We start from the raw sequence: 18,987 nt of genomic DNA, 5'->3' as shown, positions 1-18,987 counted from the left end.
TGCAGTGGCGGTCGTCCTCTCAGAAGGACGCAGCTCGTTAACCTGTCTGATGTGTAGGCGGCGAGGAGTATCTCTGGAGATAGCTACTTCGTGCCGTCCGTCGAGGTGGTCTTTCGGCGCCGACGAGACCGCGAACGCGACCTGCCGGTTCTGGTGGACCACCTTCATTGATATGAATCAGATTGTGAGGCCCGGGCGATGGCAGCTTGGGTTGTCGTGCACCACAAAAGCCACTCAGTACGTCTGGACCCAGTGGGTATCCTTCTCGCTGACCATGGCCTTCTGTTGCGCCTGTCGGCTCGGCAGTGGTCCTGCCTTGGTGCAACGTAGTATGGTGCTTCCTCTCCCTGGCAGGCTGACCCCTGAGGCTCAACCATTTGCGCACACGCCTTGGTCCTCCTGGCCACAGCACGGCCAGGTCAATTCAACACAAGTCTTCGAATCCAAAGTCGGCGGCGTCAATTGAGCTGCGTCGGTTTGAGACGACAGAGTCTTTGTGCGTACGTATTCGTGCATGTGGAGGCTTGGCTTCCTCGGCAGTGGCCCAACGGTCCCGGCCCCTGTTCTGCTCCGTTGGTAGGCGGTTTCAATTCCGGGACCTTGGGGCCATCTTCCGCCGCCCGTCGTGCCGGCAAAAGGCGAAGCATACCGAGCCAACGACAGGGTCGGCAGCACTTCTTACCACCACAGCGCTCCGAACACCATCCGCGTCAACTCTACCGCCTCTGAATCTCGCCTCACATGCGTAATCATCCCGATGGCTCACGTCCTAGCACGAGGCGCGACGCAAGCTTCCGCAGCAACATCTTTGCCGTGGTCCATGAGTCTGCGCCGGGAATGCCGCTCTGACCCGGCAATTGGAGGCGTGCCGATAAGTGCGGGGGAGCCAAGCTTCCTCCAGGTCTCTTGTCGCCAGTACGAAGCATGGTTTGGTGAGGATTTGGGTTCAAGTGGAAGACGCATGACGCGTGTTGGGTGCAGCATTGCCTGGAACACTGAGCCAACCAGCTATCGGCTGTCCCCTTCGGTGAGCATCCTCAGGGGCCAGGGTCATTTTCGGGCGCCCTGCGCAGTGGGTTGAAGGCCTCCGGTAGTCGTGCGACCCTTCACTGGGACGCATGAAGGGGGCGATGCTCCGAACTTCATGGCGCTGTCCAACACCAGTCCGGTGTGTTCTCAGTGAACGCTGGCAGAGGGTGATATCGGGGCTAAGCCTGCCTGGGAAGGGCTTTTTGGTCAGCATGGGGCTCACCCGGCTTCGCCTGGCCCAGGGCAAACTTCCACCAGTTGTTCCGCACTTGTTCTAGCGCTTGGTGGCTGCTGAGGCTTGCACAGCCGGCAGGCAGGCGGCCATGGTCAGCCACCGGCGGGCTTCAAGAACATGGGTGCGCCACGGTCGATGTAAAATGCCTGGAGATGGCTTGCACATCGTCCTCGGGGGGGCGTCGCGTCCAGTGGCTCCTTTCCTGAGCCAGCGGGCCAACCCTGAGCGCCTCGGTGGACGATTGGGTACCCTGATTTGGGACCACCCGTTGTATCAGATTCGTCCTCAGGCTAGAGCTTGACCTGGGCGCATGCGACGGAGTACTTTTGGCTATCCCTGGCGGAGCCGCTTCATGGCTGTGTCGAAGCTCATATAGATCGAACCTAGTCAAGTTTAAAAAAAGGCGATCGTCGGAGCTGGTGTGTCTTGAGCAGTCCAGATCGTCCCGTACCCGTTCGGTGCAGTGGACCGACAATTTGCCCAAGGCGAGCTCAACATGTCAGACCAATCTGACGGCAAGCAGGCAAACCAGGCTTGCCAGGGTCAGAGGAAGGCGCGGAGGCTCTGAGCCTCTCGTTGCGGCGCCGATGCCGGCTCCACCGCCCCTTGGGCGAGGGCAAGGTCGGTTGCGTTCCCATGAAAGTCAATCGATCAAAGGGATAGCCCTGTCACAATTGACCGACTGCTGAGGGCTTGCAAAACAGCCCTGGATGGGCCTTGGGATCGGGGCTTGAACCTCACTGGTCTTCGATCGACATTTGAAACGCCATGCTTGAGCCAATAGTGGCTTGTGGCGCTCCGGGGGGTTTGTCGAATGCATGCTTGTGACGAGAGGCGCATCTGATGTCCGTGACGCCACAAAGCCGGAGCAAGGGGGAACGGGCGGGAACAAAGGGCCCAGGGGCCAGCCTCCATGGAGATTGCCGGAATGCTTGATCGTTTCCAGCTGGACCTGATCTCCAATTTTCTAGATTCGTTCCAGCGCCCAGATGACAACGACCGCCGCCTGTCAGGCTGACACCTGCAGACGAAAGACGACGCAACAGACGGGTGCATGCAATATCGCTACCACGGAAAACTGACGGGTGTGGTCGAACAGCGAAGCTCCAAGGCGCTTCAAGGAAGCGCAGTGATCGAGCAGTGCACGCCGAACAGAACATGCAAAAAGGCGGACCTAAGCAAAGCCTAGCTTCGGCAAAGATCCGTTGAGAGATGTCCTTGGTGCATCGGGGAAATGACAAGGACCTGCAACGGCAGCCGTTCCAGGGTATAGTGGCCTCGAGAAATGTCTTGGGCCCTGGACTTCTAGAAGGGTGGTGATCGCACCTCCCGGTGAGACACGGATCTGGTACCCTCGCAAGGGCCAGCCATACCCTCCACCGAACATTCTTTGTGCGAAAGCCAAACTGGCGCGTGCCTGGTGCCTGGTTCCCTTGCATGAATCAACGTTCGTCGGTCGCGTCGTGCCTCAGATAGACTACGGACGGCAAATGAGTTCTCGCTGAGAAAGGGGTATCTGGCATTGTTTGAACCAAACCCGGCGTGCTTGTGGCGCACTTGGGGCAGGAGGGGTCGGATGCTTGACGATGCCTGCACCCCGTAACCCGTACGCCGTTGGGCTGTCATCCAGGATTTGCTCGTAATCACGGCCGAACTTGGCGTCGCGGAGAGGGACGCGAGGAGCCAATGGCCTTGTCGCCAAGCTCTAAGTCAACCACGTTCCTCCGGCATGTAGGTAAGACTGAGTCGGACGACCCGGGCACTTTCCCAACCCACCGCCGTTTGTCGCTGCCTCTGCGAACGAATGAAAGCTGGAAGCCAGACGGAGTGCTTCTGAACTTGGTGCGGGCGACGGCTCACATGTATTTTCGAAGAAGACGCAGGGAGAAAAGGCCCTCCAGACGTAAGAGGATGACTGTCGTTTGTGAGGCACAGTGGGGCAAGCAAGATAGCCGCTTCAAATGAGTAACGATCACAGAGGCCCAGCAGCGACCGCACGACTGGTCCGCTGTGATAGTCGGTGGTCGATAACGCAGTGCTCGAGAAGGAAAAGGCAAGTCGCTTCTGCAGGTTGATGCCGCAGAGCAATGCGCCATGAGATCGCCGTTGTTCGCTGTTTGGAAGGAGGTGAGAACAAGTTGCCCATGGCGCCGCGACGTAGCCAATTATCAGCGCTTCTTTGGGCCCCGGGCGCTGCAGGTCAATGCAGCCAAGGGGTAGCAAAGCATCGAGGGGGTGGGTGCGAGGCCGTGAAGGTTGAGGCTACCTCCAGCCCGGGGTTGTGCTTCGCCGTCAATGGGCTGCAGCAGTCTGGGATATCGCATTGGCTGTCAGTGTCGCCGGACATGCCATCCAAGTGCACCGACTGCGCGGGTGGTGCATGGCGATGATGCAAGTTGAGGCAGGCAAAGCATCTGCAGGTGCTCGCTGCTGTGACGACATTCGAAGACTCTGAGGTGATCGGTTGAAGGGGGTGTCGAAGAAGCGTTATCCGCACCTGCACCTACGCGCCAACCTGTGTGTTAATCCCTTGAGGCCCTGCGGCCATGGCATTGGCAGGCACCGCACTCAAAACCGCCCGGGCAGCACCTTCCACATCTCCCCGCAGCCAACGCAAGGTACAGCGAGGCGCCGACATCGTGCGCCAGGCACCAAGTACTGGCCTTGCGACTCTGCGGGTGCATGGATGAGGCCGGGCAAGTGCGATGGAGTGGCGACCACGTACCCGTTGCCCGCCTGTCCAAGGTTGGCAGGCGCACTTCCCTCTTCGTCTGTCAGTCTGCCTGAGGACGGAAGCCACCTGCAACGCCACATCATAATGGGCGAGGCGCCTGACTGCTCGGGAAATGTTCCCGCCATGGAACCCGTCTCTTGCATTGCAGGCAGTGCACATCACCATCGCGCACAGCATAATCTCGGGCGGCGGCGGTGCCGTATCGGCAGCCCTCGCCCTGCGTTGCGACCGGCCGCCGCCAACGCAACGCCCCTCGACCATATTCGTCTTCCCTTCGGTTCGTGATGGGTGGCCAGCGTGTGGCTTGCGCTTGCTCGGACCTGGCTGGTTTGGCAACCTGGTAAGTGGCGGATCGATGGCATGGCGCGGTGCCTCAGCAGGCGCGGCCCGCTACTCGAGGATTGATCGTGCCAGCCTTGCCAGGAGGTCAGTCTCGCAGCTCGCGCGGCACCAACAGCGTGCCCGCTCAAGGGTGGCGGTTCGCCGCTGACGACGGGCCATAATGCACAACAGCGCAGACTGCACGGGACCCCTAGGCGCGAACGCACGGCCCGCACCCTCGCCTCGCGACACGCCTTCTATAGTATGTACAGCGCGAAGCGCCAAGATCGGTGACGAGATGGGGCGTCGCCGCCGACTCGATCAGAGATGCAGAGTCGAAAACCGGCTTCACCAGTCGCCCGCGTAGGAACCCAGCAGGCTGCGATGATGATCCGATCCCTCTGGCTCACGACCAGTCCGTCCCGGCACACACCACATGCGGTCGACGGGTGCTCAAAGATAACGGCGCTCCAGGCCGCTCCAATTGCGGCCCCGCGCTACCTTGAGTGTTGGCGGACAATGAGGAGCGGTAGGAACAGACACGACGACCAAGTTGCAACCTGACATGCCAGCAACCACACTTGCCGACCCGACCACGTTCAAAATCAGGAAGGATGAAAAAGACCTGATAACGCCGGAGTGGGCTCACGGGACGGAGCCGGTGAGACTCCGCGAGCGATATCTTGGACGCCAGGAGTGCAGGAGGCCGAGACGGTGCTGCAGCCGCCAGAGTGAACGAGTATCCGCACAACGCTTGTCTGATCGGTTCTCGTCGTTGGCGTTGGCGGTGCAGGACGCCACGGCAAGACAGGGTCATCTGAAAGCCGGCCCCTGTCCGTCGCGTCGGAGGCCTGGGCGATAACACCGGACGGCGGCTTGTTCGACGCAGCCCTGTTTTCACGCCCGCTGCCCTTGGTTTGTCCACATCCGTCCCCTCCCGCCGCATAGCGCCCAGCACGTCTGGTCTATAAAGACTTTCAACGCGTGTTTACTCGTGCGGCGGCAAGGTCCTGGGTCTGAGAGACGGCGGCCACTTCGCCCTTGAAACGCGAGGCAATTGCTGTACCGGCCGCCCTGCTGCATCGGACACGCGGCGACGCAGACGCTCCCCACAGGTTGGCTCGTGATTCACGGCCAATGCCCACGGCGGACGACCCCAGGAAAGCAGTGCAGATGGAAATGACGGGGTCACGACGGCAGATGCACAACCTGTCCTTGGACATCTGCGTCCTAGTCGCCAACCAGAAGTGGATTCCTGCGGTGGGTTTTGCAAAAGGACCTGGAGCAGACGCTAGGCGCCGAATGGTAGCGTCTGCCGGTGCTGTCTAGCGCGCCGCCGCCCACCCCTCACTCGCTCTCTCGCTGCCATTCGAGTCCCTCGGGAGCGCAGGCGTCCCGGCCTGAACCCCCCCGCCAGCGCGCAGCCACGACGGCGCCCTGAATTTAAGCCGGGACGACGGTTGTCGGAGCCGGGTCTTGTCGATGGGTCGCCTCGTCCACGATGCCTTTACCGCCACGACCAAGTCCGGGACTGGAGGCTGTCGGCGGGGGCCACAGTCTGGAGCCGGGCCAAGACGACGTGATTAATTGCGTGCGTGATTGCAGTCTGGAGCCGGAGAGATCGGACGAGACGACAGGTCGGGACCAGGTCTCTTGGGGTCGGTCAGTCAACCAAGGGCAGCCAGCCGCCGTCGTCACCGGCAGCCTCGTCGGCTTCATGGGCGAAAAAAGGAACGTTTCCTGAGCAAGCCGCTCCCCTCTGCGCATACGTGCGGTGCGCGCGCGTGACGTGGTTTGATGGTACACAGGCACACCCACCCGTTCTATCTGACTAACACGGGGACTGGCCGGCACAAGAGACAGGAACAGTTGACGGCGTCTGGTGATATCCGGCGCCAGTTGTGCGGTGCCAGCCAGCGCGCCAGGGATGGAGGGCAGGCGCAAAAGGTCGGGAGAAGGTTGGCAGAAGATTGGCAGGGCAGCGCAGGGCAGGGCAGAGCAAGGCAGGGTGCCTGGACTGGGATCAAGGACGCTTGCTTGATCAAAGGCCGGGATCCAGGTTGTCGACGGCCACGCCCCCGTCGCCTTACGGCCCTCGATGGCCAAGCTCCGAGCTGCCATCCGACCCCAACTCGAGCTCCAAATATTCATGGCTGCACCCCGACCGTTGGCCGCACGGCTCTGGCCACACCTGCGCGTCTTCTCCAAGGAACCGCCCACGAACCGGGACTCCACAAGGTCCCGTCTCTTCAGGCTCCCACATGCCACTCGCTGGCAGCGCTGAGCCTCAGGACTGGAACTGGCCGCTGCTTGTTCGTACTCGCTCGCACGCGCAGGGAGTGCGTCTACGGCACTCGCCTTCTACGAGGCTGCGTCTCGACCGCAGGCCGCTCTCTCTCGGGGCAACAAGCTGGTCCAGAGCGAAACCGCGTCCCAACAAGGCCGAGCGGCGGCGTTATGCCCAGCTGGCCGGCCATCTAACGCGCCACCACCTCTCACGCCCAAGGGACATTTGCAGGGCGAGGATTCGCTGCCACCGGCACGCCCCTCACTGGGCAGGGGTCTCTGTGAACGGCGCCATTTGCACGCACCCTCCATGCGACGGCCTCCCCGCCGATCTCCTCCTCATGCTCACTCGCCCGCTCGGTTGGCTCCTTTGCGTCCGTTGCCAACACGGCCACGCCCCCCTCCGCCCGCCCACATTTTCTCCAGATAACCCACTCGCGCGTCCGCCCACTCGTGCGTGGTACTCGCAGGGTACCCGTCTCTTGACGACTCGGGGCCATGCCACACCACCGGGATACGCCATCGGGAGTACTCGCTTTGCTGTGCCTTTGCCTCCTCGACCCTGCCACCCACGCCGACAGAGAGGACGGAGGCACAGTGTTCGGGTACCAAGTCACCTTTGTACACACAAGCTGGTACTTCGTCCACCGAGCAAAGTCGAGAGTCAAGACGCACACCCCTCCCTCGCCCCCCCCGGCCATGGTGCGAGCGGCCTTGCTGCACCACCGCTGCCCTCTGCTCGTAGCACTCTCCGTCCCTATCGGCCTCTTCCAACTGCACTCCTCCCCATATACATAACCGTCCCCGTGCCCATCCCCTTGCTCGCAACGACACTTCCTGAAGACGACCCGTCTTGTCTCTCGTTCTCGAATACATTCGCCACTCTTCCCGATCCTCCCATCTTACATCTTTCCCTCACCTTGCTACCGGCTAAACACCTACCTACACTCCCCTCGACTACATACTTCACCCGCAACATCAACCACGAACACCGCTCGTGGCAAAATCCACCGACTTCATCACGACGCTGGCCACAGCCCTCAGTCCGCATTCCACCCGCTTGCCTGTCATTGCCTGCCTAGGAAGCCATCCGATAGACGCGCATTGAGCTGGGACTTTTGACCTCACAACTGCTGTGTGGCAATGACTGCTCCCCTCTCGCACCAGACCGTTACCGTTAAGGACGCCGCCGCTGTTCGCAAGCGCAGAAGACGCGCTCCTGCCGGGGGTGCTTCCGATGACTGCTTCACATGCTCCAAGCGAAACGTCAAATGCGACCGCCGGCGGCCGTACTGCTCCCAATGCCTCGAAATTGGCAACGAATGCTCCGGTTACAAGACCCAGCTGACCTGGGGCGTCGGAGTTGCCAGCAGGGGCAAACTGCGTGGCCTGTCTCTGCCCATCGCCAAGGCGCCCCCGGTCACCCGTGAGCCCAAGAAATCGCCCATCAGCCGGTCGCGGTCCAACTCGACAGCGCCCGTTGTATCTGCACACTGGAGCGAGCATGAGGACCAACGGAGGTCACATCGTGGTCCCATGGACATCCCGCCTCTCTCACACATTCCCGGATCAACCCCCACGACTCCTTACCCTGGATCCGGCTACGAGTACCTGTCCATGTCTCACCCAGAGAGCGTCGTGCCGCATGGCAGCTGGGCCAGCGTCCATTACTCTTCCAACATGGTCCACTCTCCCGACGCCACACCCAAGTACTCCAAGTTCCCCTTGCCTCTCATCACCGACGGGCTTTCCTCGTCGGTCGATTCAGTCAGCGACGTCGATTACCTCTCCCCTCTTAGCCAGTCATACTCCCGCGAGGAGATGCCATTCGGCAGCAATCATTCCGTCATCTACGACGGCTATCCCGCCAACCAGCAAAACTCTCCCGTGCCGCAAAGCCCGCCCTCCGCTCTCGTTCTCGACCACAGCAGGGCGCCCACGTCATGTCCGGGCCTCGTTTACGCTCCCTCTGAGCCCAGCTCCAGTCTCCCGTCGCACCTGGATCACTTCGACGCGCACCTGGGCCACAAGCTGATGCGGGAGTGTGACCCCCTCAGTGAGCATCACATGGCGCCCTGTCCAGCCTTTCCGTTCTAATGAGGCAGCAGGTGTTCCTCCAGTCGACGCGTTCGCCACAAGTCCCAATCCTGCTGGCCAAATCTGGACGCCGTCTCACACCCGGGACGAGGACCTGCACTCGCCCCAATCAGAACACGCACAGGCTCGATGGCCCGCCCTTCGAGGGGCGAATGCCTTGCGTGTAAGCCCCGACCTGGTGGCTCGTATGCCATTTTTCATGGACTATTACAAGAACACCATGGCTCCGTCCATGGTATACATTGACGGCCCGCACAACCCTTTCCGCGACCACATTTTGCGGCTCGCCGCCAACAGCCAAAGCCTGCAACACGCCATCTGCGCATTATCGGCGTGCAACCTGCGCATGAAGCGGAAGCTGAGCCTAGGTCACGACACGCAAGAGTTGTGGGAGAGGCTGATGGCCGAGAAGCAGGCCATAGACAGTTTGGGCGACGCTCAGCCAGAGGAACCAGCGCTTGCGGAGGAGTTCCAGCATCGCAACCTTGCCGTTCATCTCCTCAACGAGCAGCTAAACGATCCTGTCAAGTCGGCTTATGACTCGGTCCTCGCAACAATTCTACTCCTGTGCCATTACCGCATGGTGGAGTCGGGGGTGGCCAGGTTCCACACGCAGTTCGCGGGAGTCAAAAAGATCCTCGCCATGAGGTCGGAGCGCTTCGGCCCATGCCGTGACTCTGCTTGGATAGAGGCTCTTTTTACGTATTTCGACGCTATATCGGCCAGCATCAACGACCGCGAAGCGCAACTGACACCTTGGGCGGACGATGAATTCGCCACGGACCAGCTCCTGCCCCTTGGCGCCGAGAACCTGGTTGGCTGCGAGAGGGAGCTGTTCAAGACCATCAGCAAGCTCGGACGCCTGAATTTGCTATCGCAGCATCGGCCCGTGCAGAACATGGCGGTGTCTCCTCGGCGCAGCTCAGAGGCGTCGCAGCAGCCACACAGCATGACGTCCCCGTTGACTCAATCGTACAGGGACAACATGACCGGCGTCCACAGCCAGCAGCCTGGCGACCTGTTCCAAATGCCCACGCATAGATTCGACGGCAATGGTTTCGGTACGACACTGGATGACGATGAGATCCTCGCTTCAGCCATGTGCACATCCTCGGCATTCGACGACCGCCGCTCTCTGTTCTGGCGCGAATGGAAGGACGCTCGATATGCGCTGCAAAACTGGCAGTTCGACGCCGTAGCCGTTGCCGCGACGTTGCCTGGATCACCTAGCCCGGCTCAGATCCGTGACTTAGGATCCTTGTCGGAAGCCTTCCGCTACGCGGCTCTTCTTTACACAGAGCGGCTGGCGGGTCCGAGCACGCCATCGAGCCACACCAATTTCCAGAACTTGGTCAGCCAAGTTGTCTACTATGCAACAAGCCTAGACGCCGGGAGCACTGCTGAGAAATTTTTGCTTTGGCCGCTGTTCGTTGCAGGCTCCGAGTGCGTCAACGAGCTGCAGCAGAACATTGTCCGAACCAAGTGTCGCGACATCATGAGCCGGTCGGGGTACATGAACAATCTGTCGGCACTGGACATCTTGGAGAAGCTCTGGGCAGGCGACTTTAAGAATGGCGCGGATCTCCGGAACAGGGCGAAGATGGCCGGCTGCAGGGGGCCCTTCAACTGGGCCAAGTGCTTCGGAGGCCCCGGCGTTGAGGCAGAGTGGATCATGTTCTGATCCATGGCAGCAATGGCGCGCATGCACATGCGAAATTTCGAGACGAGGCGCAGATGACGAGAAAACAAAACCCGCAACCAAAAACAGAGGTGCTGGATCCGCACAAGATGGAAGACGGTAACACCGCGATTGCTTATGCATTGTATGGAGCCATTATGGGCAACTGGGAAGCATGGATCTGAGTCATTTGACACAATGTCAAGGTATCAAAAGCGGTGTTAGGCAAGGGGTCTTGTGTTTTTATTTTATAGCGGGCATGTCTGGTTTTGCCGGTTGTTTAAGCTGGGACGGCAGATGGGCAAGAGAACACGGCCATGGGACACGGATGTCAGTGTTTCTTGTACAATGACGGCAGCATTGGTTTCGTGGCGGAATGGCGAAAGCGGGAGAAAGTCTGTATTATCTTTGGTCCCTGATGACTGGGGATGGGGAGTCACTACCCATCTGTCGGGAGTTTTTTTTTTTTACAAGGAATCACCCCCATTTTTCGAGTACCTACCTACCTTTACGAAGACAATGATGTACACAGACACACACATAAATGCAAGGGGAGAATACGCACAAATGGCAGAACCTTGAAGGTATCACTCGCGGCTCAATCACAAGCTCTGCATGTCTGCCTGCATGCTTTTTAGTTTTCGCGGCTCATGTACGAAGGAACCTTGTCGCGAGATGTTGACGACGACATTGTCATCGAGGGCGGGCGGCCACAGCAGGCGTGCGTACATACTACATGCATGCATGCAGCCTGCCGGCCGGCCGGTGACGTCTACCGCAACAAGGGTTTCCGTCCGTCTTATTGTCACCTCATAGCCCCGCCGGGTCACGAACGAACTCGCGAGCTGGGCCGGGTCGCTGGGCGCCTGGCGGTAGTATCTCGGCGAAAGGGGTGACGCGGATGAACAAAAAAACACAACGAAAAACACAAGGGAGTGCAGTACTGTACAGTACAGTGTGGACGTAGACTTTCACAAGCTTCGGCGGAGACCAAGTGGCTGTTGCGTGTTGGAGATGGCGATGGAGATTTCGAGTCCGAGACACCGCCGTGGACGGACCTCACGCTGGATCGAGCGCCGTGGCTTTGTCTTCACGTCGGACGGGGCGATGTCGGACACGATGGCTGAATGCGATGGACAGCGTACGCACGTGCATGTACGAATCTGGCGCGTGCGGCTCGCTTACTGTCTACGGCGAAGACAGATTGCCAGACTGCTCGTACATACGATACGGGTGAACTGTGCAGTACTGCCCACGCAGATCCAGGGTTCTCTCTCCCTCTGACGTGCAGGTTACACCCGAGAGCCTGCATCGGGGTCGGGGGCGTTCGCGATGGGGGACCTGGGGCAGCCATCCCTGCCTGCCACCACCCCCTTCTGGCGGCCGACAATAGTTCCAGAAGGCGGATTCGCGAAATCGCCATTCTGGGCCGCGCCATGTGCGAGGGTTGCGCGAGACGGAAGCGGGGAGATTCATAACCGCAATATGGCGTAGGTATATCGGAGGGTATAAGCGCTGGGGGGAGGATAAACAGGGGGGAGCAAGCCAGGGCGGAGAAATAGCCAAAAGCCGCAGTGAGATGCGGGCTCTTGTGCATGGCCCTGTCCTGATGGTGGCGCAGTCGGTCCGGCATCTAACACCTTATCGGCCCATGTCACAGCGTGTGCGAACAGGTCAAGGATGTGGTCGGTAACGAGGAGGGAAGCAGGCAGAGGGGATGATGGCATGCGGCGTGCTCCGGACATGTCGAGGACGTGCCGACCCGTCTACTTGCAGCGGGCGACCCAAGATGGCGGCCGCGTAAACTACCCAACGTCCAAGTAGGTTTTTTTTTTTTTCGTACAGAGAACGGAGTATGTACAGTATGTCTGTGAGCCATCGAATGGGTCAAGCAAGGGAAGGGGAACCGTTGACCTGCGTTCGTTGCCCGTCAGAACCCGGGCGAGGGAGAGGGGGCCGAACCCCAAGAGGGGGGTTCGTTCGTTCGACGCCGACACCTTGGGTCAGCAGACAAGAGAGTGAGCCAAGCCCTGCCGCTCTCGTCGGTCACGGAGCCTGAGCAAGCGAAGGAACAACAGGGATTGGATAAAGGATGGAGTGAGGTCCTGCCGAGGCACTGGCTGGCTGGCTTGGTCGCTCGCTCGCTCGCACGGCACACGCAACCGTCCTCCATCCCTCGAGCACACCAGGCTTGAAGTGCAGACATGACTGCTCAAAGACGGGGGAAAGCCAAGACATGATCGGCGGCCGAGCCGGACGACTCTCTTGCTTGATTCTGCGCCGCGGTGGGCGATGATTGGGCCAACGGCGCCTGCGGCTGCAGCGGGCTGCGGGGTGTGGCGCTGGGCAGGCAAGCAGATCAACCACCCTGGCGGCTAGGGGCGCAACACGACGGGGATGGGGGGGCCATGGGCGAGATGGGGGTGGTGCTGGGCTGCCCGCAGCGGCTGGGGGCGCCTGCTGGTCGGCTTACAGGCCACTTCCGTCCTTCTCAGCCCCTGTGATCTGGCGGTCGTGCCACACCTCTCGCTCCATGGCGCGCCGCGTTCCTTGGACGGCTGCGACGTGGGAACCGGATTGGACCGTCGCAAGCTTCTGGAAAGGGCGCGCAGAAGCCAGACATCCAGAGGCGCTTGCACCCTGGCTCCTGGCCGCGGCACAAGCAGATGGACGTGGATGGAGGGACGGGTGACGGCGTGTGTGGCGGATGCTTGCCGGCGGTCACGCGTCTCGCTCTGGCCCCCGCAGCGGCCGACGTTCAAGTCGGTGCCCGGCCTTGATGCCGTCCTCGACGGAGAAGTGGCATGGAGTCCGATGAGCCACGCGCACGGGATAGTAATCGGTCCTCGCGCCTCGACACCTTGCCTCGGTGTCTGGCGGTGCCGTTCCTGACAATGACAACAGCGGCTGAACCTGCGGGGGGTGGCCGCTGACCGACAATTAGATAGGGTAGCGTTGCGATTGCGAAATCTGAGGTTGCATTTTGGCGGTACTTTGGGGATACTTGTGTCCCTTGCTCCATACCTTGGCTCGAGGTATACGAAGCATGGTACTGTGCACAGACTGACCTGAATGCAGCGCATACCGGCAGCAGCAGCAGCAGCAGCAGCAGCAGCAGCACCGCACACACCCCCGTGCCGACGACGGGACTTGGCGAGGGGTGTCGTCAACGGGTAGGTAATCTAGCTCTGCAGCGAAAAAGTCTATCGCACATACAGAACTGAACGCAATGCGACAACGTGACGGGCTTGTCGGGATTACCAGGGATGGCCGCTTGGCCATGTCATGGCAGCGTGGGTGCCATCAGACGAGGCCATCGCACCGCGTGCCGGTCGTAGGGAGCGAGGGCGACGGGGAGGGGCATAGGCACGCCGTTGGCAAACCTAAACGCTCGCGTCAGCCAGTGTGCGTCTGACCGTCACCTCCCCCGCGCGCCTCACCGTTCGGTCGTTGCCTGTCAGCCGTCGGCGATGCGTTGCGGGATGAGCTGTCGGCGGCGAGAACGGTGGTGGTCGCCCACCGCGTGGGGGAGATGGGGAATCTCGAGGTGAAGCTTGGGGGTTTGGTTTGGGAGCCTCCGGCCGCCATTGGCGCCTGAGGTAATCCACCGTTTGGTAGGTCGTACCTGAGGAAGGTACGTACCGACGTGTAGTGCACTGCCAGGCAAGGGAAGGGAAGGGACGGTGGAGGGTTTTCGGCGTGCAGTACTGGCCACCGAGGAGGGCTCTGGCTCTGGTACCTCTTTCCTCTCAACGGTGCTCTCATCGCCCCATCGCCGGTCGCTGCTCTCTGCTCTCTGCTCACCAGCTTCTTCACCTCCCAGCCAGGCATCCAGCCCAGGCTGCCAGATGCCTCGACCCAAGCACCAAGTCCCGCCAGCACAGGGGCCCCCTCCTCTCCCACCGACCGATCCCCTCAAAATCGGGGCCCGAGGTTCGGCTCTTTCCAGGAGGCCCAGCGTGCTCCCATCCAACGCCAGGCAACCCTCCGTCATCTTACAGGCAATCATGCCGCACTCAGTGGCCCGCTCGTACGCCCCGAGACGCGCCGCCTCGTCCTGCTGGCCCAACCCGGGGCAACTCCGATGGAGGCTCAAGCCATGACCATGGCTACGGTCACGCCCATCACCACCGCTGGCGCCCCCCGACGCCCGAGCTCACAGCTCACTCAGGGGTTGGAGGGTTCTCACGACGGCCCTTGGCTGGCGGGCCTGGCTCGCTCCACCAAACTAACTACCAGCCTAGTCGTGAATCACTCACCCTCCGGCTCGCCGCCGTCGATTCCTTCTCCAACAAACGATCCGCCTTGCCGCCGTCACGCCATGGCTGTCGATGTTCGCACGGCGAGAGCGCAAAGCATGTCAGAATGCTGCCTGTGCTTCGGAGGCGGCCTCGGGCTGCTCTCCAGCCAGGGTCAGGCGCGGCTGGACCCTGCGACATGATCGACGCTGGGGTTCGCGCCCGCCAGCCCAGTGTGACAAGGCTCGACGTTGGGAACGCCTGAATTGTGTGCACCACTGACCAGTACCCGAGGCGTGGCCCCCCAACCGCTCGAGTACACGGCCCTACTCTCTGTCCGCCGTGACTGGTCACTCGTTCGATGCTCGCGCCGCGTGCATTGGGGTCAAACGGTACGACCTCAAATCGCCCAAGCAAGCTCGTGTACATAATACGCCTGCCAGGCCGCTGCACCAGGCTGTCTTCATTCGCCCATGGTTCTGGATGGGGTCGCACACACGTGGAGGAGTCGGCATGTCTCTCTCCCAGGCGCCGTCTGTGCGCTCGTTGTCGCTCTGCCCGCCTTGCCGATAACACACCCCCCTGTTTTCCCCGCTCCAGGAAGGCCGATCCCCACAACGGGGCAGCCGACACGCAGCACTGCGTTCACTCCCCTGAGCCTGGCTGCAGACGCCTGTCCATCAAGAGTTTGCACGAGGCGTTCGCTCTTGCGCTCGTTGCTTTTGTTTGGGCAGTCTGTGAGAGAGGCTTGCGGGAGTGGCCGCGGAGCTTCCAACTCGACTCTTGGGCTGGCACGGCGCTTCTGCCATCAACTGTAACGTGCAGCGGTCAACCATGTCGGCTTTTCCGCCGCGTTGTTCCTGCAGCCCCAACTTCGACACAACACATCGCGCGTCGACAGGCGGCGCTTGGAAATGTAATCGTGAAGGATATCGGCTCAGCAGGGCGTGTCTCGTTCTGTCTACGGACCGCTTGTGCGAGAGACACTCCTGGCAAAATTTTCTTTTCCGTTCCCGAATATTTTGCTTGTCTCGTCACACTCCCCAGCTATACGGCAGGACCTTTTGGGAATCGTCGCTGCTAACAGCGCCTGCAAAGGCCGGGGACGGCACTCAAGAACCATGTCCCATGAAGTGGCAAGGTCCTGCGATACGTCAGATTCGTCCGGTTAGGCGGTTCGTGCACGCATCACTCAGCAACACACACACCGGCTTGCGCCCAAAGCGGTGGGCCTCAGCGTCTCCCAATCCACATCGTCGGGCCGCCTGGCGATTTCTTGCGGGTGGCCAAGGCCCCGTGGCTGGACCCGTGGGGCCTTTCTCCCCGTAAGGATCTGAATGCTCAGGCCCAGGATGGAGCACCATCCCGAGAGCCTGGACAGCCAAGCATTCGACACAGGCAAGCATCCGCATCACCTGCGGGCCATTGCGCAGGAATGGCGAGCCTGCTGCCGGTGCATACAGACAAGTACTTGCACAGGGGCAACGGGTCCCGCCTATGGAGGACGCTTATCGGAGCGCTCGCGATTGCATGCCGGCGTATGGCCCGCATGGGGGCCGGATAGCACCCTATCGCGTGCTGTAAGGACCTTTTGTCAAACTCGTGATTCTGCCGTACAGGACTGTCCCGGAGCCGATCTGAAGGCTGGTTAGTCCAAGGACAGCCCCTCCGGGTAAAGTACCGGCGATAAACCCAACCGAGCACGAGCCCAGGACTGGACCCGGCCCGTGAGGCCCTTGCCCGAGTCACATTATTTGAGAAACAATCTCGGGATTTGTTGGCAACTCTGCTGTGCGTGTGAAGCCGCGGGCGCGAGGTGGGCGTGTGGGATGAAGTTGTCACAGCCTTCCAGTCGGACGCAATGTGACATGGGATGGTGTAGTAGCAGCGCTATAGCGCTGGGCCAGGCAATGGCGACATTTCCCGCCAGTGGCTTTCTCGTGCAGAGTTGCAGACCGCCTCGGTCGATGAAACGGGGTTCGAGTTGAATCGCTGTCGCGGACAAGAGGACCTGCCATCGAGGCTCGGTCATGCTCGTACCGAACGAACGGCTCGGCACAAGCGGCTGCAACACCCTCAATGTTGGTTGCTGCACGGACCCATGACGAGGAAAGAAAAAATCATCACGAGCTTTCTGCCGGCCTCTGTGCTGTGCTGGAGCGAGTGGTCCGAGATGTCGGTTCCCGTCGATGCCACGTCCGCCACCCCGACCCGAGCATTCTCTCCGCACTCGCGACGGTTGCAGAGTCACGTCACCAAAACACTCGCACCGTCCCGTCTTCGTTGTTTCCCAAGCACGGTGGGAGCAGATTCCCAGTTGAGCGAGATTGTCTGCTGTAGGTCTCACAACAGGGGCAGGGGCCATTGTGAGCAGCCGTATTTGGGTATGGTGGGTTCGAGGGGCAAGGGTTCCATGGCCAGAAGCGGCAGCCAGCACCCCAACATACTTGGAGCATCAAAAGCGTAGCACGGTTCATCAAGGTGAGTGACGCTGAATGCTGGTGAGTACCGACGCTGTCCTGAAGAAGCGCGGAGCCCTCCCGCCCATACCACGGCCACTGCTCGCATACCGATGTCTTTATCCCACGTTTTCCTCCTACTTCAGCATGTCTCACTTCACGTACCAGCTATCCCACTCTAAGTTTCGGTCTCCTGGCGTTGAGTGTGGTGCCAGGTGCATGGGAACACCGCGCTGGCTTGCATATGCCGCCACAGCATGCGGAACGGTCACTGGCAGGGAGGTGGTCGCTGGCACGTCTCAACCGCAATTCTCAGCGCCGATGACGGATCTGCATGTTTGCTCGAAGTCGACATGATAGCGCGTAGGGAGCCGGTATTGCAATGCCGTTCAATTGCCGACGCCGCGAACATTGGAGGCTTGCAGAGTTGGCTACCATGGCTAGGAGTCGACGTAGTCACGGAACATCGCCACCCAGCCCAAACCCCAGACATGGGACGACACGCCCTTTCATCTCAGCGGAGCTCAAAGGGTCCCCCAAAAGGCCAAGAGCCAAATGCTAGAAGCGAAACGGAAATTGGAGAAACCGACGACGGCGTGTCCGCCATCTCCGCGCGTTCGCGCCAGGCACGTAATACCAATTAGTGGTCGCCGTGGTATTGTGTAGCTCTGCGGTGACATGGCGCCCAGCTAGCGGGCCATCGCACGCAAAACCCGCCGTGTGGCATCGGGGGCTGTCTTGGATCCAGACCAGACTAACGAGGCGCGCAGACGACGACCCGAGGGAAGACGAGCGGCCGTTGACGCCGTCTCGCCCCCAGCTTCGGACCCTCGCCGGACGGCCCTGGGGGCGTGTGTGTGACCTTGCCCGCTGAAGACAAGACGGTCGGTCTCGTTCTTCGGCGAGTAAGAGTCGTCGGTTTTGACAAACGGGTAGGCACATCTACGGGCTGAGTCTAGGGGTTCCGGCGTCTTTCGTCCGCCGTCCTGTGTCCCCCCTCTCCGCCCTTCCCTTCCCCCGCAATGTTTGGGGTCTTTGCCGTACCGTCCCATTGAGTGCGAGGTCAACCGGGTGGTTTCTATGGAATTGCTTGGGTTTGAGGAAGAGCGTGGGGGCTGGCCGGAATGCTACAGATGCGTGTGTAGGAAGCGGGGGATGTGATGGGCGAGATCAACAGGGCGAGACACAACGGATCGCCGGTGCTATGGCTGGACGAGAAGGTTGCTCGGGTTGGCCATCGCGCCCAGTCGCTAGCTTCCGGTGTCGGGTACGCCGGTCTTGCCATGTCTTGGACATTGTAGAGGATAAGCTGAGTGGCAGAGTTGAGGCTTGGCCGTGTGCAGCCCCCTGGTGATATTAAGCCTTGAGGTGTACGTAGGCACGGCTAGGAAGCAACGCGATACAGGGTCAGGACGTATGAATGGGTGCTATGAAAGACAGAGCCACTTCAGTATAGTGTCGGTCAGTGGTGAGTGATATGCCCTCGAAGAAAAGGTCATGAGTGAAGAACATCGCTGGTTGAAGCATCCTACCATGCTCGACTTGCCTGACGAGAGTGAAAATGTCCAGCCAAGCAGGCTGGGTATAGTTCGGGGAGTTCCTGGTATACAGAAAAGCCTTGACGCTTGTCGAAGCATCGATGTAGACAGAACTGACTTGAGGGAAACGTGGAGACAAGAAAGGCGGCCTCTTCATTTGGTTCCCCCTTGGGATGACTCCCTTCACCACAACGACACGAACGGAGCACGAGATGACACTAGGCTGCCTCCATATAATGCCTCCGTATGTTGCTCCCTTCCCGGTGAGTGAGTGACCGAGTGGTGTCGTTGACGTATATGACAAGACGCGCCCGACATACCTGCTCATGCGCGTCTCACGGGCTGGACTGCCGAGACAGAAGACGGGAGCGA

General features: G+C 60.5%; 1 protein-coding gene across 1 annotated transcript; it reads left to right on the top strand.

Moving 5' to 3' along the window:
• Positions 1 to 7,748: 7,748 nt before the first annotated feature.
• On the top strand, positions 7,749 to 10,383 carry PLICBS_009604 (uncharacterized protein; the record flags this gene model as incomplete). The annotated part of the gene is made up of 2 exons (XM_018325213.2): positions 7,749 to 8,661; positions 8,714 to 10,383. The coding sequence occupies 2 exons, from the start codon at positions 7,749 to 7,751 to the stop codon at positions 10,381 to 10,383; spliced, it is 2,583 nt and encodes an 860-aa protein (XP_018176607.2).
• Between the last annotated feature and the right edge of the window lie 8,604 nt (positions 10,384 to 18,987).

Source organism: Purpureocillium lilacinum (assembly GCF_023168085.1).
Source record: "Purpureocillium lilacinum CBS 284.36 DNA, scaffold_7, whole genome shotgun sequence".
Taxonomy (NCBI): domain Eukaryota; kingdom Fungi; phylum Ascomycota; class Sordariomycetes; order Hypocreales; family Ophiocordycipitaceae; genus Purpureocillium; species Purpureocillium lilacinum.
Note: the sequence above shows the minus strand (reverse complement) of the source record. Positions and strands in the feature narration are given on the sequence as shown.